The following is a 27,776-nucleotide window of genomic DNA, read 5'->3' on the forward strand; positions in this document are numbered from 1 at the left end:
GTACCTCCCAAGAGTAGGTGGGGACACGCGATGCTCTCTGCTTTTAGAAATACAGTAAGAATAGCACTGGACTTGGAATTATCTGGCTCATAAAGATATATGGGGGAAGTTTGGTTATGCCTTTCTATAGAAAGCGAGCTGACTTAGATCCCCTAGGGGAAAAAATTTCCCTGGAGTCATGGGTTGTTATCGATTCAATTAAGACAAAGGGCTCCTGTGTCCATTAGCTCATTTGGATCTTTCCAAAGACCTGGGTAGGTGGGTGGGGCAGATGAGTAAGGTCCTGCTTTTAGCAGATGAAAAAGACAGAGGCTCAGAGAGGTGAGGCAATTTGCCCAAAGACACACAGTGAGTCAGCGTCTGAGACATGGCTTTATTTTTCTTTCTAGCACTTATCACTCTCAAGAGGGCATTTTGGATCCATTAGATGATTTCTGGGCTCTTTCCCTCATAGAATGTAAGCATGGTGAGGGCAGAGACTTGGCCTGGAAGGCAGTAGAGTATGTTGGTCAAAAACAGGACTCTAAAACCAGATTTTCTGAGAGTGCCCCTTACTAGCTCTGTGACCTCTCCAAGCCTCCATTTTCTTGTCTGTAAAATGGGGATGGTAGTGGCACTTACTAAAGAGGTTTGTTCTAAGAATTAAGTGAGTTCATAGATGTACAGTACCTGGCATCTATGAGATGATTGATAAATATTTGTTGTATGAATGAAAGCTGGAACCATATGGTGGGAACAATGACTCGAAGCACAATACTGTGTTCGGGTGGCAGTTGAGATAGGAATTATTCTTGGCATCTACATCCAGAAACCCTTGGACTTAGACACACAAAGAGCTGGGCCCTGCCCCCAAAGGGCTGGCTTAGGAAATAGGGCCGTTGGCCCTTATGCGTCAACCTCTCCCCGCCTTCCTTCCTTCTGCCAGTTCTGTGAGCTCTTGGCTAAGTTCTTTGCTCTACCCTAGCAATGATAGACAATTAGTTAGATACTTTCTCTGCCTTCGAGGGCTTTGCACTGTTGCCCCTTGGCCTCTGGTGCGAAAACACTGTACTAAGTGCTATAATGGGAGACGGACTGGGGAGGGCAGAGGAGATACAGCAGATAAAGGTGGAAGAATGGCACCTGATCAATCCTGTGCCCACTGTTCCTTCTGCCTGAGGACCCCCAACCTCAGTGCCCTATGAGGCCTCCCCCCTGCTGCCCCCAGTGCCAGGACCAGGACCCAGAAACTCAGGTGCAACCGAGTTCTCAGTCAAGGTATGTTGAAGAAAATCAGACCTTGTCCAGATCCAGGACCAGGAAGTCAAAGCTACAGATTTCCTCCCGTGTGTGCCAGGCCCTGGGCTGGGAACCAACTGCTCCTGGAACAGGTCCCCTTTCTATGAAGCAAAGAGCCAGCTGTGGAAGGTCCACATGGTAGGTGTTCCAGCCTAAGAGAGGCTGTGCTATTGGACATTCAACAGTCACTTGCTCCATATGTTCCCAGGCACCCAGAGGGGAAGGCCCTGTTCGAAGTCCTACTTAGGCTTACAAGGTTAGCCTGTCTATGCATGAAGGTGGGGGGTATGTGGGTCTGGCGTGGTCTTCTCTCCCTGCTTGAAATGAAAAGTGTGACCTTATCCAATCAGATACTAAGTGCTTGCTTCTAGAACATTCTTAGATTGCAGAAACCTCCCAAGTGGAAAGAGTTCCATGGCTTTGAGTCTCAGTTCTGTCCTTGGGCAAGTCACTTAAGCTCCATGAGCCATTATTTTTTCCACTATGAAATGGGAATAATAATAATAATAATAATGACTATTAATCTCACAAAATTGATGAAATGATCAAGTGGGATTATGGACTTGAAAATGCTTTCTTAAACTTTTAACTAATCATCACCAATGAATGGTGTTGAGCATATTTTCTTTCTCTCTTTTTTTTTAATGTTTATTTTTGAGAGAGAGAATGTGGAGAGGGGCAGAGAGAGAGAGAGAGAGAGAGAGAGAGAGGGAGACAGAAAATCTGAAGCAGGCTTTGCACTGACAGCAGAGACCCCAATGTGGGGCTCAAACTCACAAATGGTAAGATCATGATCTGAGCTGAAGTTAGTCACTTAACCAACTGAGCCACCTAGGTGCCCCTGATGTTGAACATATTTTCACATGCTTATTTCCTACCCACATATCTTCTCTGGTGAGGTATCCATTCAGATCTTTTGCCCATGTTTTGTTTGTTTGTTTTATATTGAATTTTAAGAATTCTTTATATATTGAGGTGCCTGGGTGGCTTAGTTGAGCATCCAACTTCGGCTCAGGTCATGATCTCATGGTTCATGGGTTTGAGCCCCGTGTCAGGCTTCAGATTCTGTGTCTCCCTTTCTCTCTGCCCCTCCCCTGCTGGTGCTCTGTCTGTCTCTCTGTCTCTCTCTCTCTCTCAAATAAATAAACATTAAAAAAGAAGAATTCTTTATATATTCTAGATACAAAAGCATTGTTGGATATGTATTCTGTAAATATTTTTTCTTAGCCTCTGGCTTGTCTTGAAAATGCTTTCAAGTGGGAATACACTACCTACCTGTTAAGGGTCTCCCCAAATGACAAGGATAGAGACGCCAAGAGATTCTACTTCCATCTAATTCTGCTTATCTCCTGTGATGCTTCCATGGAGGATGTTGGGCTCCTCTGAGCAAGGTCAAGGGTTGGAGCCGTGAGTTCTGATAGCCTGGTTTGGGGCTGGAGTTGGGAGGAGACGGAACGGAATTGGAATATATTTATAATGCCTCCGTGTTCCTCAGCCTGCTTCTGCAGGTATCTGCAGGGTTTGTGTCCTTAGCAGCCTGATCCCTGCCCCCTAGGGGGTGCATCTCATTGCCATCTCTCAGTTCCAGCTCCACATTCCACACAGTTTGAGTGTGTGGTTATTGTTAGGCTGATGGGGCTGGACCCACAGCCCTAGAGTAATTCAGGCTCTGGAACCCTCTGATCTGGAAAAGCCACTGATACAGGCCTGAGGCTTCTGGCATTTACCTCCAGCCTTAGGCCCAGAGCTGCCTCTCCTCAGGCACCGCCCAGCCCCAGGCTCCCGCCTCAGCCCTCTTTAGAAGCTCAAGGGTCATCCTTCCTTCTTCCCTCCCTTCTCCCTTCCTCCTTTCCTCCTTTCCTCCTCTCCCTCCCCTCTTCCTCAGGCAGCTCTGAGCTGGCTTTCCACAAAACGTTGGAAACAACTTAAATGTCCATCCATAGGGGATTAGTTAATAAAGTGAATACAGGTAATAATATAAATTATGTACATGTAAGTAAAGTTAAATTAAGGTACAATGAATGTTCTTTTTTTAAGTAGGCTCCATGACCCGCATGGAGTCCAACGTGGGGCTTGAACTCACAACCCTGAGATCAAGACCTGAGCTGAGATCCAGAGTACGACACTTAACCAACTGAGCCACCCAGGCACCCTTACAATAAATATTTTTTAAACTGACAATGTAAATTCATATTCATTGGCATTCAACAAAGCCCACTGCATACTGCTGGGTTTGTTGTTTTTTTTTTTTTTAAAGAAAGATTATAGAATAGCTTGAAGCCATTTTTGCAAAATGGCACCTGTGTGAACAGATGCACCAAGAGTTTATTTGAAAGGATGTTTAGCCAGATGATCATGCCGGTTAGCCCTGGGAGGCAGAATTTCAGGTGATTTTTTGGTTAAATCTTCTTTAAACGTATCAGTGTTGCCTGGAGTTTTTTCAATGAAGACTATTTTTAGGATCTCGAATTATTTTTTAGGGGGGAAAAAAAAAGAAACAAATGTCAGTCGATGTGTCTCAAGAGGCTCCCTTCGTTTTTCTGCCCCAGGGCAGTGGTTGGAGGGTCCTTCCTGGTAAGGGCCAGAAGCTGCATTCTCAGCTGTTGTTTGCCGCCTTGGAGGAAAGGGGCCCAGTGTCCTCCCAGGAGGGCTGCGGGGAGAAGTCTTGGCAGGTGGAGGAAAGTTCACAGTGTGCTTCTTGAAGACCAAACATGGACACAGAGCCTGGGCCCAGAAATAGCCCCTCGCCCCAGAGACCCTTGGAATCCTGCAGGGTCATGTCAGGGAAGGGTGAGCCCCAGCAGACCACTGCTGGAATCTTCCTTGCAGGCTCTGAAACAAAAGGGAGGGCCTAAGACAGGCTTTTCTGAACACAGTGCTTTGCAGTTGGGACAGAGACAAGCTGGAACCTGGACAAAAAGTTCTCCAAAGTCAGCCCAGCCTAAAAAGTCTCTGATTCCAAGCCAACTGGAGATTTCCTAATTAATGGTGAATTTTATGGTATCCCAGAAATATGGTGGTCAAGGCTGCTGAAGATCAATTTCTCCCACTGCACACTTTTTTTTTCTCATACCACACTGAGACTTATATCTCAATTTGATTTTTTTTGGCACCGAAGTGCCATTTTCATATCATTATTTAAAAAATATCTAAAAAATCTTTCCAACTTTTCATCCCCCAGGGAATCATTCCTCTTTGTCAGGAAGTATTTATTCTTATTTTTCCGTAGGAGTCTCTCTACTTTCTATAAATCTTCCAAGGTTGAATAAAGTCCAGTGACTGGAAAGCCCAGGGGAACTCAAACCCCAACTCAGCTGGGTAATCTCTCATCCATTCTTCTCTCATCATCACCCATTTGTTCATCCGTTCATCCGTTCATCCATCATCTATCCATCCATCCATCCATCATTCCTCCATCATCCATTCCTCCATCATCCATCCACTCATCCATCATCCACTCATCCATTAGCCATTCATCCATCCATCATCAATCATCTGTCCACTCATCATCCATTCACCCATCATCCATCCATCCATCCATCCATCCATCCATTATCCATTCATGCATCATCCACCCATCCATCCATCCATCATCTATTCATTTATCACTCATCTGTCATCCATCATCCACTCATTCATCCATCCATCCATCAGCTACTCATCCATCATGCATCACCCTTCCATCCATCATTCCTCCATCATCCATTCGTCCATCCATTCATCCATCATTTACCCACTATTCTTCCATAATCCATCATCCATTAATCCATCATCTTTTCATCCATCATCCATTCATCCATCACTCATTCATCCATCAACCATCCCTCCATCATCCATCCATCCATCCATCCATCCATCATCCATCATCCTTGCATCCATCTATCCATTCAATCACCCATCTGTCCATTCAGCGGGCACCCTCTCTGGAGCCAGGGACTGGGTTGGAGTGAACTTTGGCCTTATTTTCCTGCACTCTGTGAAGACAGCATATCCTCCACAGAGCCATCACAGGGAGTGGGAGCATTATGCTGGACATACAGTGCTGTCATTGAATACCTGCCCCACTTAGTTATCTGGGATGACAATAATATCTATCTTACCAAGTTGTAAGGTGAGGTGCTACGTGAGGTGCTAATGACAGAGGGAAAGGTCTTGTGTGATTATTAGAGTCCAGGTGCTCAAGTGATGGCAGGTGAGTTCTAAGTTCCTTGGCAGCAAGGACTCTGATTCACTCCTGCACCTTGCAGAGCCAGCATAGGGTGGGTGTCCAGTAGCTGGTCTCTGTGGAGCCTTGTCCACAGCCCAGCTCCTGGGTCACATGGTGTCTGATGAAAGCCACACATGACGCTGGACTCTGGGCATGATCTGTGCCTCTGCTAATCAGAGGTCCCAGAGAGAAGAAACTTCTTTGTTTTTTTTTTAATGTGTATTTATTTATTTTTTGAGGGAGAGAGAGAGCAAGCCAGGGAGGGGCAGAGAGAGAGGGAGTGAAAAATCCCAAGCAGACTCCATGTTGTCAGCGCAGAGCCCAGCTCGGGGCCCAAACTCACGAACCGTGAGATCATGACCTGAGCTGAAACCAAGAGTCAGACGCTTAACCGACTGAGCCACCCTGGTGCCCTGAAAGAAGAAACTTGGGTAGACTGCTCCCACGTTCCCAGAAAAGAAAATGCTTAGGGTAATCAGGTGGATGAGGAAACTTGGGAGCAGTGATGCTGGACCAGGCTGTTAAACAGAACACACTCTTAGGAAATAGCTACTGTATTGAGGAATTCAGGTTCCGATTTTACCAGAGAGCCTGCAGACCTGATGAAGAATCAGCCTTTGGTTTCCTTTTCCGGTATCCCACCCTGCCTGCCTTGTTCTTTCCTTAAGATCCCCTTTTTCCTCATCTCCTGCTTCTAGGCCAAATAGCACCTACGAGGAATCTAAACTTAGCTCCTAAGGGTCATCACCCTGGAGGGTTAAATTTCCCTAGACCCTGGGGGATTTTCTGACACATGTGTGTGTGGACACACACGCATATACACACACACTCACACATGCAGAGGCCAAGGATGTTGACAGCTGCGTTTGTCAGGAGCAGCGGATTCCCAAAGACTGACTTCCATCACAGAACTTTTCCTAAATCCCCTGAGGAATTGTTACATCAACTCTCCAATTCCGGAGTTCTTTTTCTGAAACTCCTTTTATATTATAATATGATGACTAGAAATTTACAAATAACCAGTGAATGACCACGCCGGGAGGGTGGGGAGAGCAGTTGGCCAGGAACACGGGCAACAAGGCGATGCATTGACCATAGAGGATTCGAGACAATGATGAGCACTAACTAGAAATCTGTCTGCTTTTATTACCCCCCCCCCCCCCGCATTGGCCATTATAAGAGATGTGACATCAGTGATAAATACTCCTTCCTGTCTGGGAGGACGTCTGCCCCACACCACCCGCCCTTGGGTTGCCAGTAAAAAAGTATGTTCTTAAAGACAAAAAACAAAACCCCCCAAAAACGTGTTCCTGTTTCAAAGAAAGAAGTCGGAAGGAAATTCTGCCACCTGCCAAAACATGGATGGACCTTGAGGACGTTATGCTAAGTGTAATTAAGCCAGTAACAAAAAGACAAATATTGTGCGATTCCACTTACATGAGGTCCCTGGAGGAGTCGAACTCTTAGAGACAGAAAGTAGAAGGTCAGGTGTCCAGTGCTGGGGGAGGGGGCTGTGGAATTAGGGTTTGATGGGGACACACTTTCAGTCTGGGAAGATGAAAAGGTTCTGGGGATGGAGGGCAGTGATGGTTGCACAGCAGTGTGAGTGTACTTCATACACGAACTGTATACTCAAAAGTGGTTAAAATGGTCGATTTTTTTTTAAGAAACTAGGAAACATATGCCAGTGTATTTCTTTTTTTTTTTGAACGTTTATTTATTGATTTTTGAGAGAGAAAAAGAGAGAGAGAGAGGCAGAGAGGAGGGAGGGAGAATCCCAAGCAGGCTCCATGCTTAGCACAGAGCCTGATATGGAGCTCAATCCTGTGAAGTGTGAGATCATGACAAGCTGAAATCAAGAGCCAGACACTCAACCAACTGAGCTACCCAAGAGCCCCAAAACGGTGGATTTTTAAAAAAAATTTTAATGTTTTAAATTTATTTTTGAGAGAGAGAGAGAGAGATGTGGAGAGCAAGTGGGGGAGGGGCAGAGAAAGAGGGAGACACAGAATCCAAAGCAGGCTCCAGGCTCCGAACTGTCAGCACAGAGCCCAACACGGGGCTTAAACTCACAAACTGCGAGATGATGACCTGAGCTAAAGTCGGATGCTTAACTGACTGAGCCACCCAGGCGCCCCCAAAATGGTCGATTCTATGTTATGTGTATCTTACCACCATAAAAGACAGAAGGAAGAAAGGGACAGAGGGAGGGAGGGAGGGAGGGAGGGAGGAAGGAAGGAAGGAAGGAAGGAAGGAGGAAGGAGAGAGGGAGGGAGGAAGGAAGGAGGCAGGGAGGGAGGAAGGAGTGAGGGAGGAAGGAAGGAGGGAGGGAGGAAGGAAGGAGGCAGGGAGGGAGGAAGGAAGGAGGGAGGAAGGAAGTCAGGCACCATCCCAACACAGGTCAGAGCCCTAAGGCAAACATGGGGCCACACAGACCTGGCCTTCCCCCATCATGCAACCTCAGGCAAGTCAAGTCAATGTCAGCAGCCTCAGTTTCCTGCTCTGTGAAACCAAATTGGTAATCCCTACTACATCAGAGGAGTCAAGGCAGGTTAAACAAACCAGGTAGCGGTGACTGGGTGGCTCAGTCCATTAAGCATCTGACTTTGACTCAGGTCGTGATCTCATGGTTTCTGAGTTCGAGCCCCACGTCAGGCTCTGTGCTGACAGCTCAGAGCCTAGAGCCTGCTTTGGATTCTGTGTCTCCCTCTCTCTCTGCCCTTCTGCAACTTGCACTGTCTTTTTCTCTCAGAAATAAATAAACATTAAAGAATAATTTTTAAAAAACCACATAAATAAACCCATCTGGGTAATTCACTCTTGAAAATTTAATGTGAGAGTTTGGTGGACAGGTGTTATAGGAAAGTGTCGCCAGACCAGTGGGCAAGTGGCCCTCGATGGCCTGCAGAGCAGAGGTCGGGAGGGCCAAGGAGTGGGGCTCAGTGGAGGGCGGGGCTGATGGAGGAAGGAGACGGGGAATGGGGGGCTGATGTCAGGCTCCCAGTCTGGTGGATGATGTGGCTGTTACTCATGACTGGGGCTTAGGCGTAGGGGAGGATGAAGTGACTTCCATTTGAGGACTCGGGGTCCATCCAAACTGCTTTTCCTCCTGCTTCTCTGAGTCCTTCGCATAGCAGCTGTGGGCACCAGTGTGCACGCTGATTCCATTTATTCAAAGGACACCGGCTCGATGCCTGGCTTGGGAAGGTTACTGAGCATGCCCACTGTACATCCTGGGTACATTCTGAGTGATGGAGGAGGGACACCTGTAACACAGTGGGGGCAGGGGGAGAGCCTGGCTCTGGGACCCATATGCCCATGCATGCATTCCACAAATATAATGAGCAGTGACTCTTCCTGGCAGTGGGGATAAAGCAGCGAGTTAAACAGACAACACCCCCACCCTCATAGAGATTGCACCACCAGGCTCTGGGAGCTGGTGGCAGAGCAGGAGGTGGAAAATAAACAAGTAAATGTTCCGCATTTAAATGTTAACAAGTGCTGCTAGGGAGTCTGATGGGAATGCAGTGTTGAGGTGAAGTTTGATTTCAGACAGGGTGACCAGGAATGGTCTCTAAAAACTAAGACCTGAAGGAAGTGAGGGAGGCACAGGGAGTAGCAGTGCAAAGGCCCTGAGGCCAGCACTGGCCAGATGCATTTGACTGGCAGTGAGGAAGCTGCGGTGGCTGAAGAGGGACAATAGTGGGAGTGAGGCCAGGAGGAGTGGAACGGGGGGTGGGGGGGAGGCAAGGCAATGCGGGGCCTCATAGGCGATCTGTATGCATGAAGGGCCTCATAGGCGATCTGTAGGCATGTTGGGGAGCACTAGTATAACCTGAGCTAAATGTTGCAGGGATCCCTCCAGCTGTGTCTGTGGAAAAGCCCAAAGGGGAAGGGGCACGGGCCAAAGCAGGGATGAGGATGTGAGGGGGATTCTGGAGCAGGGAGAGTGGTGGGTTATCTCAAATGCCTTGGGCAGAGCAAGGGGGCCTGGGATCGTCCCTCTGATAGCCTTGGATCCCACAAGTTCAGGCCTCCTGTAAATCATCCCGAATGCCCACTACTCACCAGCCACCTCGGTTTGAAACTACATCAACTTATGTGTCTCTGTCATTGTCACCCACCACCACATCCAGTGGGTCACCAAGTCCCACTCCAGCCCTGAATCGACTGGCTGCATCCGCACTTTGATGGCCTCCAGGAACCTGGGTGTGAGGGTCCAACCCTGAAGCTCCACGCTTCACTCACTCAGAACCTGGCTTCTCCCCATACTTCCCCCTCCAGGAACCAGGAGGTCTTGGAGTCAGACCCTCCCACCTTCACCTCCACCAGCCACGCCCCCATATGCCCCTCCTCCCTCTAGCCCCGCCCCCAGAAAGAGTCCTCCTCAGCTCTCCGAGGCTAGCTGAATATTCTAAAATGACACACTAAAGGGGTGCCTGGGTGGCTCCCTCGCTTATGCGTCGAACTCTTGATTTCAGCTCAGGTCATGATCTCACGGTTTGTGGGTTCGAGCCCCATGTTGGGCTCTGTGCTGACAGCATGGAGCCTGCTTGGGATTCCCTCTCCCTCTCTCTCTGCCCCTCCCCTGCTTGTGCTCTCTCACTTTCTCTCAAAAATAAATAAATAAACTTAAATAAACTAAATTAAACTAAAAATAAAGTCCCCTTCAGACAACACAGCCTTCACTGCCTGGACCAGAGCGGACAACCCTCATGGAGCCCTCCCCTGCACACCAGGTCACCTTTGCCCTGGCACCTGACCCTGTCACCCCTCTGGCAATCCTGAATGGCCTCTGTTTCCAGGGGAACCATAGCCATTTTTCTTGCCTCAGTGCCTTTTCCTATGCTGTTTCCTCTGCCTGGAGCCTTTTTCTCCCAGTGTTTTACCTGCTAACTCCTGCTTCTTCTGAGGATTTGGTTCTGGTATCACCTCCTCCAGGAAACCCTCCCTGATCTTCCTTGCCTTATGTTCCCAATTGTGGTCCTGCTCCCACTCTGCTGGGAAGGGCCCATGTCTACTTCTGATGGGAGGGTGGGGACCAGGTCATCTTGTTCACCGTTGCACTCAGGGTCTGCCACACAGTGAGGACTCAATAAATATTTGTTGAATCAACATGTGAAATTTTGTTCCCATTTCCATTTTGAGGCGAAAGCCAACCCCATTCTCACCAGCACCCAACCTCCCAGTCTGATTTGGGAATAAACACTTGGTAACTGTTCCACAGCAGTGTTAAGCCTAATACTCCCATTTTAGGAGGAGGCCAATCTAGCCAGATCCCGGATACCTAAACACCCAGAATGCAAACCCCTTCCTGGAGGGAGATATCCCCACCCCACCCTGTCCCTTTTCTGTGGATACTTCATAAGGGTCTCAAAAGGCCACAGCTGCAGAGGCTGAAGGTCCATGGTGCCTCCAAGGCTCCCGTCTGTGCCTCATCCGGACATGAGAAGCAGCTGGAGTCCGGGGCCTCCTCTTAGACCAACTCCATCCGCCTCAGGGCTGGGGCCCAGGCAGCAGGCTGCTCAGAGCTCCCCATGTGGTTCCAATGCACATCCAAAGCCCAGATCCATTGACTTGAGTCAGAAACCAACCCTGTGGGGAAGGGCCAAACGCCCCGAAACACCTGCTGATTGCTGAGGGCATTTAAGGCCCACAGGGGGCTGGAGGCTGTGCTTCCTTTCTAGGTGAGTAACGACTGGGTGGGTGCTGGGGTTCCGGGTGTGGCCGTGTCCTCCTGGAATCCTCTGTCTGGGCATCGACGGGACACCTTGCTCCTGTTTGGGGATTGGGTGAGGCTGCTGCAGCCTTGTCCCCTCTGCAAAAGCCTACGGCCTGCGTAGAGGGACGGCTCCCAGGGAGGCTAGGCCAGGTCTCTTCCTGTTGAACTCAGCCTTGGTTTACAGAAACTGTGCTAAGTGGTGCTCGGCTTGCTCTCTGGGTGGGTGAGGAGGATGTGACCATTGTTGGGTGTCTGTTTACTCCTCAGAGCCCATGTTGGGGCTGACGGTGCATGGGGCCTGACCACACGGCAGCCCATAGATCTGTGTGCCTGTGTAACCTCTCCCTGAAATGCCCACCAAGACATGTTCACCTGTAGGAATCACTCCCAGGGTGGTTCTGCCCCCTCCCAGAGCCTTCCCAAGCCTCACAGTAGGACCACTGGGAAGAGGACCTGGTCTCCTGCCTCCTTTCTTGCTGGGCCCTCTGCTTCCCAGCCTTGGAGGCACACCTGACTGTGTGTTTCCCTGCACCAAGCTTAGTGTCTGGACACGTTTTGCCCACGTTGGTAAGCCCCTGTGAGTGTCAAGTTGGGGTCCCTGTGTCCGTGGCACCCTACCCCCAGCCCTGTATGCCCCCACGGTTGCTTCTTCACCCCTATACTCTGGCCCTGCTGTGCGAGCTTTCAGACCCATGCACACTCAGTGACCCCAGCCCTTCCCGGGGAATGACCCTTGATCCAACCCCATGTGTAGTTTTAGCTTAAAACAAATCCCACTGTTCAAAGAAGTGGCTGTTAGTGATGCAGTTCTGAATATACGTCAATAGATGCCCCCAGTTGGGGTGCCTGGCTGGCTCAGTCAGTAGAGCATGTGACTCTTGATCTCGGGGTTGTGAATTCAAACCCCATGTTGGGCGTAGAGATTACTTAAAAAAAAAAAGTCCACAGTATAGGCAAGTGGAGAAACATGTGACCAAACTGTGTCTATCAAACCCCCCTTCTATAATTAGCCCCTTGGTACACTTGTGAATTTTTAAAGGTTAACTTGGAGGAGGGGTAGGTTATGGAAGTTAATGTTCAATCCATTTCTGAGGTATTGAATTTTCTATACCATGAATGTGTGTAAAAATCTGAAAAATACTTTCTAGAAGCTGACTCTTGGATGATCTAGATCTTAATTGAAAACCGTTCTCAATTCCTGAAAGATGGTAACAGCTCGGCTGGATCTAGAAAAGTATTTAAAAAAATTTTTTTTCAGCGTTTATTTATTTTTTTTGGGACAGAGAGACAGAGCATGAACAGGGGAGGGGCAGAGAGAAAGGGAGACACAGAATCGGAAACAGGCTCCAGGTTCTGAGCCATCAGCCCAGAGCCTGACGCGGGGCTCAAACTCACGGACCGCGAGATTGTGACCTGGCTGAAGTCGGACGCTTAACCGACTGCACCACCCAGGCGCCCCTAGGAAAGTATTTAAAAATTGGCCTGTAATGCCCCAACCGGAGAAAGTGACTCCGTGCCATCAACAAGACTTAGAAGTCCCCTAGTCTCCATTCCCCCCAAAAGGAACAAAAAGTCAAGAGCAGCTTGGGAGCCTGGGAGACCATGAGGTTGGCCAGGGTCCCTTGCCACCTGCCCCTCAGGGTAGGAGTCTCCTAGTGTGTGGGGAGCAGCAGAGGTGGCCAGAGGTTGGGTTAGTAAAGCCTCTACACTGGTGATGTTTGCCTAAATAGCTAATTTGGCTTTCTTTGGATCTCAAACTCTGAGAACCGACGAAGAATAGGTTCTGACTTTGATCTTGTGCCTACCTCTGAGCCTGGGCTCTTTCCTGTGACTGGTAAAGGGTGGCAGGGTCATGGCTCTCTGGACGCTACAAATAGGAACGTGAGGGGAAGAGAGCACACTTGGAGCTGAGGCCAGAGAAACTTGGGAAAGCCAGAAGAATTTGCTCTGCTTTGCAGACTATCCCCAAATGAGTGGTTTGGCTAAATCCGTGACTTTCAAACTGCTCCTTCGAGATGCCCCTGCGGGTGGGGGAGGGGAAAGGACCCTGTTCCATCTGAAGTTGAACTTTTTCTGCTTGGGCATCTCCTACCGGCCTTCTGCTTGATACTTGATTTGGAAGGAAGGTGGCGATCACCTGAACCCCTGGATCTACTTCTAAGCTCCCTTGTGGCCACACGTTCCGGGCTGTGGCAGAAGGATGTGTGGTTCCCGTGGCAATAGTCCTGGAGCAGGCACTGCCTTGGGTCTCTCCCGAAACAAAAGCATTTCATCCCCTTGTACCAAACTGGCCTCATGCACAGTCAGAGGGTCTCCTGGACTGAGCTGGTCGGGCCACGAACAGTGGATGAGATGGCAATGAAGTGGCCTCCCTCGCTGAAACCTACGCTTTCCTATTTTCCAGCGTCTCCCCCGTGCATTGAGTGCCACCCGTGGTAGTGACTTGTCTTCCTCCTCAGACCTCGTTACAGAGCTTAGTAATCCAAAGCACAGACGTGGGAGTCAGATCGAGGCTGAAGTCCTGGCTTTGATGTTTCACAGCTGTGGGCACTCTGGGCTTCTGTGGGGAGTGACCTCTGACACCGTTTCCCCACCTGTAAAATGGGGGCTGTCTCCACCTTCCTGTTAATGTTGCTTCATTTAATCCCGAGTGTCCGACATTCCTGGCATGCAATAAATGTTTTGGCCATTGCTCCCTGAACTGAGCCCTTAATACGACTCTACTCCAGACTGATAAAATGCCACGTGCCTTATCTCTTGGAGATGTAAGGTAAAGCTCCTTGCTCTGACACAAATCTGTTTCCAGCTGATAACTGTCTTGACCCTGGTTATTCTAGCCGACTAGCAAAACTCTTTGGAGATGGTGTTTTAAAGGGTGTCCCAGGGGTGGCTGGCTGGCTGGCTTAGTAGAGCATGTGACTCTTGATCTCAGGGTGGTAAGTTCAAGCCCTATGTTCGGTGTAGAGCCTACTTTAAAAAAAAGGATGTTCTGTTCTTTTGGTCCTTAAAAGCAACTCTTCTTTCTTATGGAGCAGAATTTGAGATTATTTAAAAGTAGATGAAAGTCTAGAACATGATTACTCTCTGGCTTGAGGCTTAGCCCACTTGCTCTTTCAAGCTGTGGCTGGCTGGTGGCACTGTGTTTAGGGAATCGTCCTCAGTGGCCTGGTAGCTGCTGTTACAGCTTGTGCCTCAGACACTATCATTCTTTTGTTCTGACTCAAACTCTCTTTTTGCCTGGTCCCTTGCTGGTTCTTTCTTTTAGGCCCTACCAGGAATGTCATCGAGACTCTGTTCTCGTTCTGTTCTCAAACAGAGTTCATCTCTCTTCTTAAGACCTCGGTCTTGGCTCTCTACTTCTGGAATTCTACTTGCCTACACGGTCCCATCCAAACTGATGTGTCTGAATTAGTCTTTCCTGGCCAAATTATTCCCAGCTGTTGTATGCTCAAGAATAGAGGCAATAGACTCTGGTCTTCTTCTTTTTTTTTTTTTTAACAACTTAAAAAATTATTCTTGAGAGAGAGAGAGAGAGAAAGAGAAGGGAAGGGACAGAGAAAGGGAAAGAGAGAGAGAATCCCAAGCAGGCTCCCCACTGTTAGCACGGAGGGCCAACTGATGAACTGTGAGATCACGACCTGAACCAAAATCAAGAGTCTGACGCTTAACAGACTGAACCACCCAGGCACCCCAACTCTGGTCTTCTTTATCCAGTTTTCTCTCCAGTGTTGTCTGGCTCATCCTGTATTCTTGGGAACAGATGGACGTTCATTGCACACTTGTAAGAAATGTCATTCCCAGCTGCCTTGTAGAAAGTTAAAATGTGGCCTGATTTGAATAACCTCCTCTAACTGGGGACCAGCTCTCTTTGTGACCTACCACCCACCACCCTCAAAGATTTGAGTGCCTACTCACTATATGTCATGCATCGTGAAAGGGCTGAGGAATCGTAGCTAGGACACATGTGACCCCATCGTGATTGGGAATAGGGAAAGGAAGATAAACAAGAAAATATTGGGTGGGTGGTAAAATCTGTGGAGATTATAGAACAGACTGAGAAGATCCTTAGATGCTTACATAGGAATTCGAAGTGTTGCTGCAGGTGAAGTGAGCTGGGGCCAGATCACGCAGGGTGGGTATCACAGGAACTGAGTTTTCTTCTAAACTCAGCAGGCAGCCAGTAGAGAGTTTTAAATCGGGGAGAATTAAATGATCAGATGCTCATCTTTAGGAGATCACATGGCTTCTGTGTATTGAACAGATTGGAATAGAGCAATGGTAGAAGCAGGGAGAACCATTGGGAGGCAGTTGCTCTAGTGTGGCTGAAAGGTGATGGTGGCCTGGTCCGGGTGGAGGCAATCTACCAGAGTCAGAACGAGAGGGTCATGCTGGAGACCATCCTGACCCAAGGGCTGGTGGATTGGGTGTGGGAGAAGAGGGCCATCCTCTTCCTGTCCTAGCCTGGTTTGGGCACCACCGGCCTGCACGTATGCTCTGTACAGAACTCCTTGGACACAGCCACATGAGATGGCTCTGTGCTTGCCTTATAGCTTACCCCAGCCACCACAGGCCAGGTTCAAGCCAAAATGCATCTAAAAGGCATCCCTTACTCCTGCAGCCCAGGGCTGGTCTCCTTTGTGCTTGCATGGTGCTCATTGCTTGTTGAGCTGGTATGGTGATGCCCGTGCAAGCTGGCCTCCTGAGTCTGCTCTCCGATTCACCGGGGCCCCTTAGGGGCTTAGAGCAAGGATGGCCGTCACATAGAAGCCCACACACTGGGCACTGAAAATCTCCTGGTAACTGCCCTACCTACAGGTGGTTGACTGTTCCAGTCAATATGCCGACTTTGGATGCTCCAGAAGAGAGGCTGAGAAAATTTAAGTACCGAGGCAAAGATGCATCTGTGAGTACCAAGCAACTGCTTCGCCCTATGAAGCAGTAGTGCAGTAAAAATCTCACGGCTGGAATGTATCAGAAATGGAGGGGAAGATGATGTGGGGAACCCAGGTTAGATCATTTCCCCCAGGATTCTCAATAGAGTCGAGGAGTTTCTTCTGAACCAAGATAAAAGGGTCTATTTTGTTTTGTTTTTAATTTTAATCTCCCTCAGTCTGGTATCCAGGGCTGGATCAAGGCTCCAATGACCTGTAGACTGATCCCTAATGGTGGAAATGGTCAGGGACATGTGGGTCATGTCTTCAGAGGCCATAGTCCCCAGCCCTGCCTGGATCTCCAGTTGGGAGGCCCAGGCCTGCCCTTGCGGGACCAATCAGTACTGATAGAGATGTGCTCAGACTCGGGACAATGGTACACTTTGCTTGGATGGTTCTACAGCTGAGAGTCCTGGCCTGCCGAGAATGTAGACAGGCTTCCTTCACTTTGGGAAGAAAGTTAACTACTTTTCTGGATGTGGTGTTAGGAGAAAGCAGAGGAGGTAAACCGTGCTATTTACTGTGTAATATTAACTCTTCTGGACTGTTTACTGTTGTCACTGTAAAAGTGAAATCAGATGCTTTGAGGCATGTTTTAGCTAAATGGGGTGATAGCCTGACTCCCCTGCTCTAAGGGCTCTGGTTCTTTCTTTTTTCTCGTTAGATGAGGCGGCAACAGCGGATGGCAGTCAGCCTGGAGCTCCGGAAGGCCAAGAAAGATGAGCAGGCCTTAAAGAGGAGAAATATCACCAATGTCTCCTCTGACCCAGCTTCTGAACAACTAACCAAAGGGGTACGTACATTGGGAATATGGCATTCAGGATGGTGGTGTGGGAGGTCTATCCTCAGCAGGTTTCTCGGGCTTGAAAATGTTTAATACATTCGGAACTTGCAAATGCTAATCCAGGGTCTTTAAGGAGGGGGGTAGAGGTAAGCTGGTGGTGTTGGAAAGCGAAGGGCCATTACCTTTGTGGCTGTGAGTCTGGGATCTATGTTCTGAGCGACATGGGGTAGATGAAGTGCAGCTTCTAATGGAAATGAACTTACCATCCCTCGGCCAGAAATAAGAAATGAGGGGTTACATCTAGTCACTCAGCATATAAAGTCTTGCCTAGGACCCGAGTGCTGTCCTTCATCATCAGTTCCCCATCCACCCCAACCTCACTCAGTGCAAATTCTGCGTTGATGTGCAGCCTAATGCTGTCTTTCGTGGGTCCTTTCCGGAATACCTTGACTGGGGAGTTTCTCTTCTTAGACTCTGATAGTCGTGGCTCTACATCCTTTTATGATCTGCCACTGTCTGTGTCCCATCTTAGCCATCCACATGCATTATTGCACCCTGCTAGGATTAGGAGTCTTACAGGGCAGAGCTAAATTTGATCTGGGCAAGTAGATCTGATGACACATTAGCAGCCATTAAACGGAATGGCTGTTAGCATTCTCTGACTTTCTGTACATGGCTTCTTTCTCTCAGCATAATGTTTTCAAGGCTTGTCTGTGTTGTAATATATGTCAATACTTGATTCCTTTTTTTTTTCAAGTTTATTTTGAGAGAGAGCATGTGCGTGTACACATGTGAGTAGGGGAGGGGGAGGGAGGGAGAGAGAGAGAATATGAGTGAATGAATGAATGAATGAATCAATCAATCAATCACAAGCAGGTTCCACACTGTCCGTGCAGTACCCAATTTGGCGCTCAAACTTACAAACTGTGAGATCATGACCTGAGCTGAAATCAAGTATCAGATGTTCAACTGACTGAGCCACCCAGGCGTCCCAGGACTTCATGGCTTTTATGGCTGCATAATATTTCATTGTATGGACATGCCAAGTTTTGTTTATCCATTCATTAGTCGGTGGACATTTGCATTTCCACTTTTTGGCTATAATGAATAATGGTGCTTTGTGCACAAATGTTTGTGTGGATGTGTTTTCAGTTCTCTTGGGAGCATGCCTAGGAGGAGAATTGTGGGGTCATATTGTCATCCTGTTTAACTCTTTGAGGCTGGAGGTAAACTGAACAGTGGCTCCCCCTCCAAATACCTCCATCTCCTAATCCCCAGAACCTATAAATGTTGCCTTGTATGGCAAAGGGGACTTTGTAGATGTGATTAAGTTAAGGGTCTTGAGATGGGGAGATTATCCTGGATTATCTGGATGGACCCAGTGTAATCACATCGGCCCTTACAGTAAGGATGAAGGACAAGTCAGAGCAGGTGATAGGACCACAGAAGGGGAGATTAGCATATTGTGCTTTGAAGAGGGAGGGAGGGAGTCACAAGCCAAGGAATGCAAGCGGCCCCTCTAGAAGCTGAACAAGGCAAGGAAGCAGATTCTTTCCTCAGAGCCTCCAGGAGCAGCCAGCCCTGCCTTTAGTCCAGTGAAGCTGATTGTGAAGTTCTGATGTCCAGAACTAGAAGATGATGTGGTGTTTTAAGCCACTAAATTTGTGGTAATTTTTACAGAAACAATAGGAAACAAATACTAAGTAGCTGTATCATTGTACATGCTGGCTCTCTTACCAACACTTGTCCATTCTGGGATTGTAGCCATCTAGTGAGTACAAAGGGCTATACTGTTGCAATTTTGGTATGTTTTCCTAACGACTAATGATCATTTTTTGATGTGCTTATTGGCTATTTGTGTATCTTTTGGAGAAATGTGTATTCAAACCCTTTGCTCAATTTTAGGATTGAGTAATTTGTCTTTCTCTTGTGGAGTTGTAAGAGTTCTTTACACTGTCTATTCTGGATACTAGACCCTTACCAGATACATGATGTGCAAATATTTCCTCTTATTCTGTAGATTGTCATTTTTACTTTTTTAGTAGAATCCTTGAACAAAAGTCTTAAATTTTGAAAGTGTTCAATTTATCTACTTTTTTTTATTTGGTAGCTTGTGCTTTAGGTATCATATTTAAGAATCCATTGCCTTGGGTGCCTGGGTGGCTCAGTTGGTTAAGCAACTTCAGCTCAGGTCATGATCTCATGGTTCATGAGTTCAAGCCCTGCATTAGGCTCTCTGTTGTCAGCACAGAGCCTGCTTCGGATCCTCTGTCTCCCTCTCTCTTTCTCTGCCCTTCCTTCACTCATGCTCTCTGTCTAAAATAATAAACATGAAAAAAAAATCCATTGCCTGATTCAAGGTCACAGAGATTTATGTCCAAGTTTCCTTCTAAGAGTTTTATAGTTTTAGCTGTTACATTTAGACCTTTGATCCATTTTGAATAAACTTTTGTAAATGGTGTGAGTTAGGGGTCCAATTTCATCATCCCATGTGTGGATATCTTATTGTCCCAGTATCAAAAAGACCATCCTGTCCCCGTTGAATGGTCTTAAATCCCTTGTCTAACATCAGCTGACCATACATGTGAGAGTTTATTTGTAGACTTCGGATTCTCTTCCATTGATCAACATGTTTACCCTATGTCTGTGTAGCACAGACTTGATTACTGTAGCTTTGTGGTGGTTTTGATATAGGGAAGTGTCTTCCAACTTATTTCTTCTTTTTCAAGATATTTTAGCTATTTGGAATCCCCTGCATTTCCACATGAATTTTTGAATCAACTTGCCAATTTCTTCTAGCAAGACAGCTAGGATTTAGGCAAAGCATAAGAGACTCTTAAATACAGAGAACACACTGAGGGTTGATGGGGGTAGGGGAGAAGGGAAATGGGTGATGGGCATTGAGGAGGACACTTGTTGGGATGAGCACCTGGTGTTGTATGGAAGCCAGTTTGACAATAAATTCAATTTTTTTTAAAAAAAAGACAGCTAGGATTTTAATGGAGATTATGCTGAATCTGTAGACCAGTTTATAAGAGTATTGCCATCTTAACAACATTAAGTCTTCCAATTCATGATCATGGGGTATTTTTTAATATATTAGGCCCTCTCTAATTTTTTAAAATAGTTTCAGCATGTAAGTCATGTGCTTCTTTTGCTAAATTTATTCCCAAGTCTTTTATTCTTCTTGATGTTATTGTAAATAAAATTATTAATTTCAGCTTTGGAGCGTTCACTGCTACTATATAGAGATACAAGTGATTTTTGTATGTTAACCCTGCAGCCTAGCTATGTCTTGTTTGTTAGCTCTAATTTGTGTGTATGTGGGGGGATTCTTCAGGATCTTCCATATACAAGTTTTTGTCTTCTGCAGATAGAGACAATTTTACTTCTTTTTCCAATCCGGATGGCTTTGTTTTTCTTACCTAATTAATCTGTTTAGAACTTCCAATACTATGTTGAATAAGAGCAAGGAGGCATCCTTGTCTTGTTCCTGATCTTAAGGGGAAAGCTTTCCATCTTTTACCATTAATTGTGATGCGAGAGGTGGAGTTTTTTTATTTTTTATTATTTATTTATGTATTTATTTTAACATGAAATTTATTAAATTGGTTTCCATACGACACCCAATGCTCATTTCAACAGGTGCCCTCCTCAATACCCATCACCCATCCTCCCCTCCCTCGAGGGGGGATTTTTTTTTATAGAAAAAAAAATGACCTTATGAGATTAAGGAAGTTTCCTTTTATTTCCAGCTATTCTATCATGGAAGGGTGGTTGAATTTGTCAAATGCTCTTACCCTGCATTTATCGAGATAATTTTGTGTTCCTCCCCCCATTAATTCTATTAACAGAATTAATATTCTATTAATATGTCCTACTACATTGATGCTCCCATGTTGAACCACCCCTGCCTTCCCAGATTGGATCCCAGTCGATCAGGATGTATAATCCTGTTCATACGTTGATGCATTTTTGTTTCCTAGAATTCTTATTTTCAAGATTAGCTGTTTTTCTTGAATAATCTCTTTTTGGCTCAAAACAAATTGGGCTACAAGCCTTTGGTCAGTCTCCAGAGTTTGGAAGGTTGATTCTACTTGTGTTTGTTGGTGGTGGTGGTAGTGGTGGTGTTTTGGAGAAGAGAATTTTTGGAGATCCTTACTCTATTTTTGCTGATCATAACTAACATGTTCTTCATGGAATGAAAAGGTGCTGGGAATCCAAGTGATTATAAGAATTACCCCTTCCCCAGAGCATGGGAAGGGTCCCACAGATCTGTGTGTCCTATAAGACCACCAAATGTCTTTCTCTCCCCTAATGCAGACTAGCATACTGCCCAAGCCAGCTTGTTCTAATCAGATAGATGGCTAGACCAGATGACCTTCATGGTTCCTTTTCACAGAGACTCTGACCCCAAAGCATCTCTCCTTGCAGGTCAGCCTCAACCTGCAAGAAATAATCAATGGTGTGAATGCCTCAGATCCAGACCTATGTTTCCAGGCCACCCAGGCAGCCAGGTATGGCTAAACAGACTTCTGCTATTCATAGGTTCCAAGCTAGGAATAAGTTTCAGGGGCCTTCCGGTTTTGTGGCAGTGACAAAATGCCCACGCAACATAAGAGAAGGTGAGTCCGTTCAAAAGCAAGACTAAATTGTTCCTCTACACTGTCCTTGAGAACATCTTAAGATATGCAAGTGTTGTCAGAGATGAATTGCTTAATTTAAATTGGCCTCTATAGGATCTCTGCTCATAGATAATACCTGAAGGGAAAAATGTTGCTTCATCACTGCCAAGTGCCATGGGCTGGACTTTAGGATATTAAGTGGCTCTGGCCCAGCTGTTAGTCTTGTTTGATAGCTAGAAATGCCAAGAGCATTTATAAAGGAGGTTCTTAATATCAGACTCACATGACTTGCTTTTATTTTTTTCCCTCTGATTGCGAAGGAAAATGCTGTCCCGTGAAAGGAACCCTCCTCTAAAACTGATTGTTGAAGCCGGGCTCATTCCTAGGCTGGTGGAGTTCCTGAAGTCCTCACTTCACCCCTGCTTGCAGTTCGAGGCAGCCTGGGCTCTGACCAACATTGCTTCTGGGACTTCAGAGCAGACTCAGGCAGTTGTGGAAAGTGGGGCCATCCAACCTTTGGTTGAGCTCCTGTCTTCCCCCCACATGACTGTGTGTGAACAGGCAGTGTGGGCCCTTGGTAATATAGCAGGTAAGACTCTCCTCATAAAGGGCTAGGAAACCAGTGGGTCAGGCACCTGGCCTGGCATGCTATGGGAGTTCTTTGGGTAGCATCATAGACTTGATCATCTGAGTTTAAATATCTAGAAACAGTGGGGAGGCTCTGACAGGCTTTTCCAAAATTCAGAGTCAAGTTCAGAGGCTGAAAATTAAAGCTGAAACTAGATGATGCAGTACGTACTGAAAGCTAAAGGCCGCCTAAGGCCATCTGCCAATACTGGGGTCCTACGGCCTCAGGTCTCAATGGCCTCAGGAACAGAAGACCAGTCTTTGACCCATGCACTGTGACATTTATGACACACCCATTCATAACGCAGGACCTTGAAAAAATTCTACCTCCAGTAAAAGCTGCCAAGGGAATGTAACAAAAGATAATATTTCCTCAGTTTGGGGTAAAAGTCTTCCCTGAAAATGCAATCCTAAAATGGCCTTGTGAGTTTGGGGCTTGCTGCTGTATTCCCTGCATGGGCCAGGAAAGCATGAACTGAGGAGTTAGTGCGACAGTGTTGAAAGTTCTAGCATTCCTGGCTGGATATAAATACAATACTCTTAGGGGGGATATGAACTCAATTGGGCCCCTCTGGATTTTGACAAATTAAGATCAGCCAAATGTTAGCAGTTTCAAGTTCAGAGAGTCAACAACCCACCATGACTGAATCAGCAGAAGCAAACACTGTGATGAGACCTCCAAGGACTTAGGGTATTGGGATAGCAAATGCAGAATATAAAGTAAGTCTGCGTGGTAAATGCTTGCAGAAATGAAGCACCTATTACAGAGACTTTGTCCCTCATTTTGTCTGGTTCAGTAAGGAACAGGCAAAATCGGGTGGTATAAAGTAACATATGCCTTGTCCTGGTGGTTGAAGAATTACAAACTGAGACTTCTAGGGTCTCAAATTGGTATTCTCGCTTGAGCAGCAGATAGCAGATGGTTAGCATCTACCCATCCCCCAGACTTGGTTTTGAGTTGCTTTTGGAAGCCTCTGTCCCATGTCAACATCTTCTGGGAAGACAATTTGGCCTTCATCTTCTTGAGAACCATGCTATGAAGTACCATCGGCATTTAGGGTCTCGAGGACACTTCCTGGGCTATTGGCTGGCTCCTTGATGTGTCCACAGACTGCCTATGACAGTCATTGCTGTGTGGTGCCCACATCTGGTCTATCTACCCAACCAACATGATGGAGACAGAGAATCTAGTTCATGGGTATCCTAAGTATTTGCCCAACCCAGGAATGCATTTTGGCATCTCACCCTTTGCACAGGCTTTTAAAAAAGTAGTCGCTTACCCCCAGGATTCTCTTTGTTCCCTGTTCAGATGTCACATTCTTATCTATTTGAAGGTGATGGCCCAGAATTCAGAGACCTGGTTATCTCGAGCAATGCCATTCCACATCTGCTGGCCCTGGTTTCATCAACCATACCTGTAAGTGTCTTTAAAGTAGAAAAGCTAGCTAGGTGACACGTTTCTGAAATTGTGGAAGTATTTTCAAGTCAGTTAGGTCATATGGGTGCTGCCTTGCCCCTTAGGACAGCACTTATAAGCAAGACCTAGGACTGAATATCACCTTGGGTAGAGGTTGATGGAAATTTGCCCCCAGGGGCCACTAGTGCTGATTTTACTTTTGGGGGGGGGGGTGGCATTGGAAGAGTTCCATTAGAGTTTTTCTAAAATTATAGCCCTTCAAAAGTAGATGACTAAGCTCTCCATTCAAGGGGCACAGATAGAATTAATGGGTCTCCAGTTCTGTTCCTGGGTACTGGGTCTTGATTTGAAGCTTAGAGTCAGAGTTGATTGATGTGGCAACAATAGAGCTCCCCCACCCCGACCCCACTGGAGATAAATTTGGGTTTTAGATTTGCTTCAAACAAAAATGAAGAGAAGGTAGCTTCTAAAAGCCAAGGGAGTACCCAGCCCTCAGGGTGGGAGAAAACCTGACCTAATGGAACCAGAAAAAAGCTGACATGACCAGGAAGTTCACAAGGAGAGAGCAATGTAAGAGGACAAGTAGGGCAAGGGACTTAGACTTCCTCATGCTGACAGAGGGAAGGCTTTGAAGGATCTCAAGGCAGGAAGTGAAGTGATCTGATCTTTTAGAAAGACCCTTCTGGCTGCTTGTAAAATGATAGCAAACGGAGATGGGATGCTGCCATGTTGGACATGGGAGATAGAAAGAAGCAAGGATGCCCTCCGGTTTTGGGTTAGCTTGTTATGACGGTCCTCCTAGAGAAATGGGAAGATGGAGGGAAGAAGGAATCAGAGCCTTAGTTGTACATATTAAGTTGAAGAGTGTGAGAGACACCATTGTAGCAATGTCAGGATGGATAATGTTGGTCTAGATGATTGTGCACACATCTGTCATCCAGCTGGGCAAGATCAACTAGAGCAGGGCTAGATGCTTACTTTTATAAATAAAGTTTTATTGGAGCATGGCCATCCCCATTTATTTATGCCCATATTGTAATGTTACAAGGGCAAAGATGACTTGTTGCACCAGAGAGACCCTATGGCCCATAAAGCTGAGAGTGTTTACTATCTGGCCTTCTATAGAAAGAATTTGCCCCAACCCCTGACCTAGAGTATGAGGAGAGCCTGTGACTAAGTCTCAAGAATTCTGACACTCCAAAGACAGGCATAGCCCACCCCAAAGACTGAGAAGAAACAGCCCATTTGGCAATAGAAATGCAGGTTTGGGGTCATAGGTGCCAAAAAGAGCTTTTTCAAGAGGGGTACTAAATACCTCTGATAGGGATGGTAACTTTAAGACTGAAAAAGCAGCTGTTGGATTTGGTGACTTGGAAAAAGCTGATTTCATCACTAAGTAAAAAGAAGTAGGGGCAGAAATCAGACCAGAGGGGTGGAAGAACAAATAAGAAGCTGCAAGGTAGACGCAAATATAGACACATCCTTGAGGGCTGGACTCTAAAAATAGAAGCAGGACCATGGCTAGAGAGACGGAGGGGTCCCAGAATGTGGGAGTGATCCAGGGCAGAAAGGTGGTCGTGGGGACAGAATCTTCAAAGGCAAAAATGGGATCCAGATGTGGAGTAGGAAGACTGACCCCTGAACAAAGATCAGAAATGTGGTTGCCACATGTTGGTAGGGTTACTAGGCAGACCAAGCAACTCCTGCTTGACCTTTGTTTTGTCGATGAGAAGTGAAAACAGGGTCATCAACTGAGTCCAGGTGGGAGGGACATTTTGAAGAATCCAAGGATCCTACATATAACATTTGAATAGGAAACCTAAACTCGTTCTCAGTCTCCCTAGTGTGCATCACTACTGAGAACAAAGTCTGCATGAAGCTCAAATTCTTTGCTTCACACTGGTCAATAATATTGATGAAATATGGCAAGGACATGTAGCCATTGGCCTTTTTCCTTCTTTGCCCCTGATGCTGGAAGCAGTCTCCTTGTTACAGATCACGTTTCTGCGGAACATCACATGGACTTTGTCCAACCTTTGCCGAAACAAGAGCCCTTACCCCTGCAAGAAAGCAGTGAAGCAAATGTTGCCCGTGCTCTTCCACCTCCTGCAGCATGAAGATGCCGAGGTTCTCTCGGACACCTGTTGGGCCCTGTCCTACCTCAGTGATGGCTGTAATGAGCGCATCGGCCAAGTGGTAGACACGGGTGTCCTACCCAGGCTGGTCCAGCTCATGACCAGCTCGGAGCTCAATATCTTGGTAAATGTCCCTGGTCCTGCCTGTCGCTGTATGAACCTTCCAACTAGAATGTGGGAGTCATACTCACTTGAGTGAGACCTCTCCTACCATCAGCTCTAATACTTTACCTAGAACAAAGCTTGTGGTCTGCATTGCCCTGGTCTCTGCTACTGTCTAGCCAAGGACTTGAATGTATTTTGATCGAAAAGCCTAGTGGATGTTAAGTAACTTACTTTTTCTTAATCTGGTAACTAGAAAGTATAGAAAAGCAGCACATTGAAATTGCTTCTGGTCCCTCCACCCTTTTGTGGCCTTTCCTTCCAGTGGTCTGTGCATGTGGATGTTAACCAGTTGGCTAATGCAGGGTATGCGTGAGTGTGTGCGTGTGTGTGCTAACGTAAAGCTCATTATAACATTTAAATTTCTTACTCGAGGGTAAAAGAAAATTCCCTCTTATCCTCTCCCCAGTTTGTTATTAGACTACTGAAATAGTCTAGGTAAAAATGAAACAAAGTCAACATCAAATACTTGGCTAGGATAGGAAACATGTCACTTATAAGCTTCTTGAAGATATGCCTTAAAACATGGGTGCCCCTTTTGACTTCTATGGCTAGCCTTGTATATTTATGCAGGCTTCGCAATCATCTGTGCCTAGATTAGCATAATATTATTCAGACATCAAGGTTAGTTTGGGGGATGATATTGAGAGGAGGGAGGGTATGAAGAGAATAAGAAGAAATAAGAAGCTGTATGTCCTGGGTGTCAAGGGCCCATTTGGAACCATCCTGCCAAGGCTGTGATTGGCCTATTCCACCTCTCACTTGAGTAGCAGATACCTAGCATGAAAGGCTAGGAAAACTCTAGAACTGTTGGTGGTCTGTGCTGGGGCAGCCACTACAGTGCAGAGAAACCAAAATGAATGCACAGTCAGCCCTCAGAGGACTGTTGTCTTGAGCCCAATTGCAGACCCATCCTGGGGACCTTCAGAGTTGAGAGGGTGTTTGTGAACACATCAACAAATGCCATTGGGATCTCATTAGCTCCAATTAAATATACAGCAGGAACCTGACACTCCTGCTAAATACAAATTCAGTAGAAGTTACCACATTATAAATACTGTAATCAATTTAGTGATTTTCCCAGTGTAAGATTATGGAAAGGACAGCGTCATTTCTTAATAAAGCCATCCCTTGACCTCTGTCTCATTGAACCTGGAACTGTTGAGAGGCTAGCAAGTACCTTCAAACTATGCAAATGGCTACGGATGTGCTGAATTAATAAAGATCATGGATTTGATCATCATTCACAGGTTTCCTGAGCACCATTAACATAGCAGGACGCATATTTGGGAGTGCACATAGCTTGGTGTGACTGTCCCCTTCTGTTGTGATAAATTGGCAAAGCTTGCTTACACTTGCAGCCTTGTTCTTCCAGACCCCCTCTCTCCGCACCGTGGGGAACATCGTCACAGGAACGGATCACCAGACCCAGGTGGCCATTGACGCGGGCATCCTGAACGTGCTGCCCCAGCTCCTGATGCATCCCAGGTCCTCCATCCAGAAGGAGGCGGCTTGGGCCTTGAGCAACGTGGCTGCAGGGCCCTGCCAGCACATCCAGCAGCTGATTGCTTGTGGCACGCTGCCTCCCTTGGTGGCTCTGCTAAAAAATGTAAGTGGTGCATTCTGTGACAAAAGGCTGTTTTCCAATTGGCCCCACGTTGAACCCCTTCAGGAGTTCAGACACCACCTAAGAAACAAATTACTCAAGATCACAACAGAGCTATGAAACCTTAGTTTCCTAATTCTCCCTGGGGAAAAAAAAAAGGAAGAATCATCCATTTTGGACAACCCATTAAAGACTTAGGAGACTAAACAAGCATTGTTCAATGAAAAGGTGACCCCTCCCACCCCTGCCCCCCACCCCCCAGCTCAAATATTCAGAAAAAAA

The 27,776-nt window shown here is 46.7% G+C and overlaps 1 protein-coding gene across 5 annotated transcripts in view; it reads left to right on the forward strand.

Annotated features, from left to right (window-relative positions):
* The window catches only part of KPNA7 (karyopherin subunit alpha 7), a 121,609-nt gene that overhangs the window by 81,934 nt on the left and 11,899 nt on the right, over positions 1–27,776 (forward strand). For 3 of the 5 annotated variants that reach the window (XM_053213524.1, XM_053213525.1, XM_027042208.2), the window contains 7 exons: positions 16,023–16,110; positions 16,803–16,931; positions 21,357–21,439; positions 21,868–22,136; positions 23,509–23,591; positions 25,587–25,850; positions 27,264–27,497. In XM_053213524.1, coding sequence (XP_053069499.1) covers positions 16,023–16,110; positions 16,803–16,931; positions 21,357–21,439; positions 21,868–22,136; positions 23,509–23,591; positions 25,587–25,850; positions 27,264–27,497 — 1,150 coding nt within the window. Of the gene's footprint in view, positions 1–620; positions 1,258–16,022; positions 16,111–16,802; positions 16,932–21,356; positions 21,440–21,867; positions 22,137–23,508; positions 23,592–25,586; positions 25,851–27,263; positions 27,498–27,776 lie in introns of those variants that run through there. The other 2 variants (XM_053213526.1, XM_027042209.2) reach the window with 2 other exon arrangements.

Source organism: Acinonyx jubatus, chromosome E3, assembly GCF_027475565.1.
Source record: "Acinonyx jubatus isolate Ajub_Pintada_27869175 chromosome E3, VMU_Ajub_asm_v1.0, whole genome shotgun sequence".
Lineage (NCBI taxonomy): Eukaryota > Metazoa > Chordata > Mammalia > Carnivora > Felidae > Acinonyx > Acinonyx jubatus.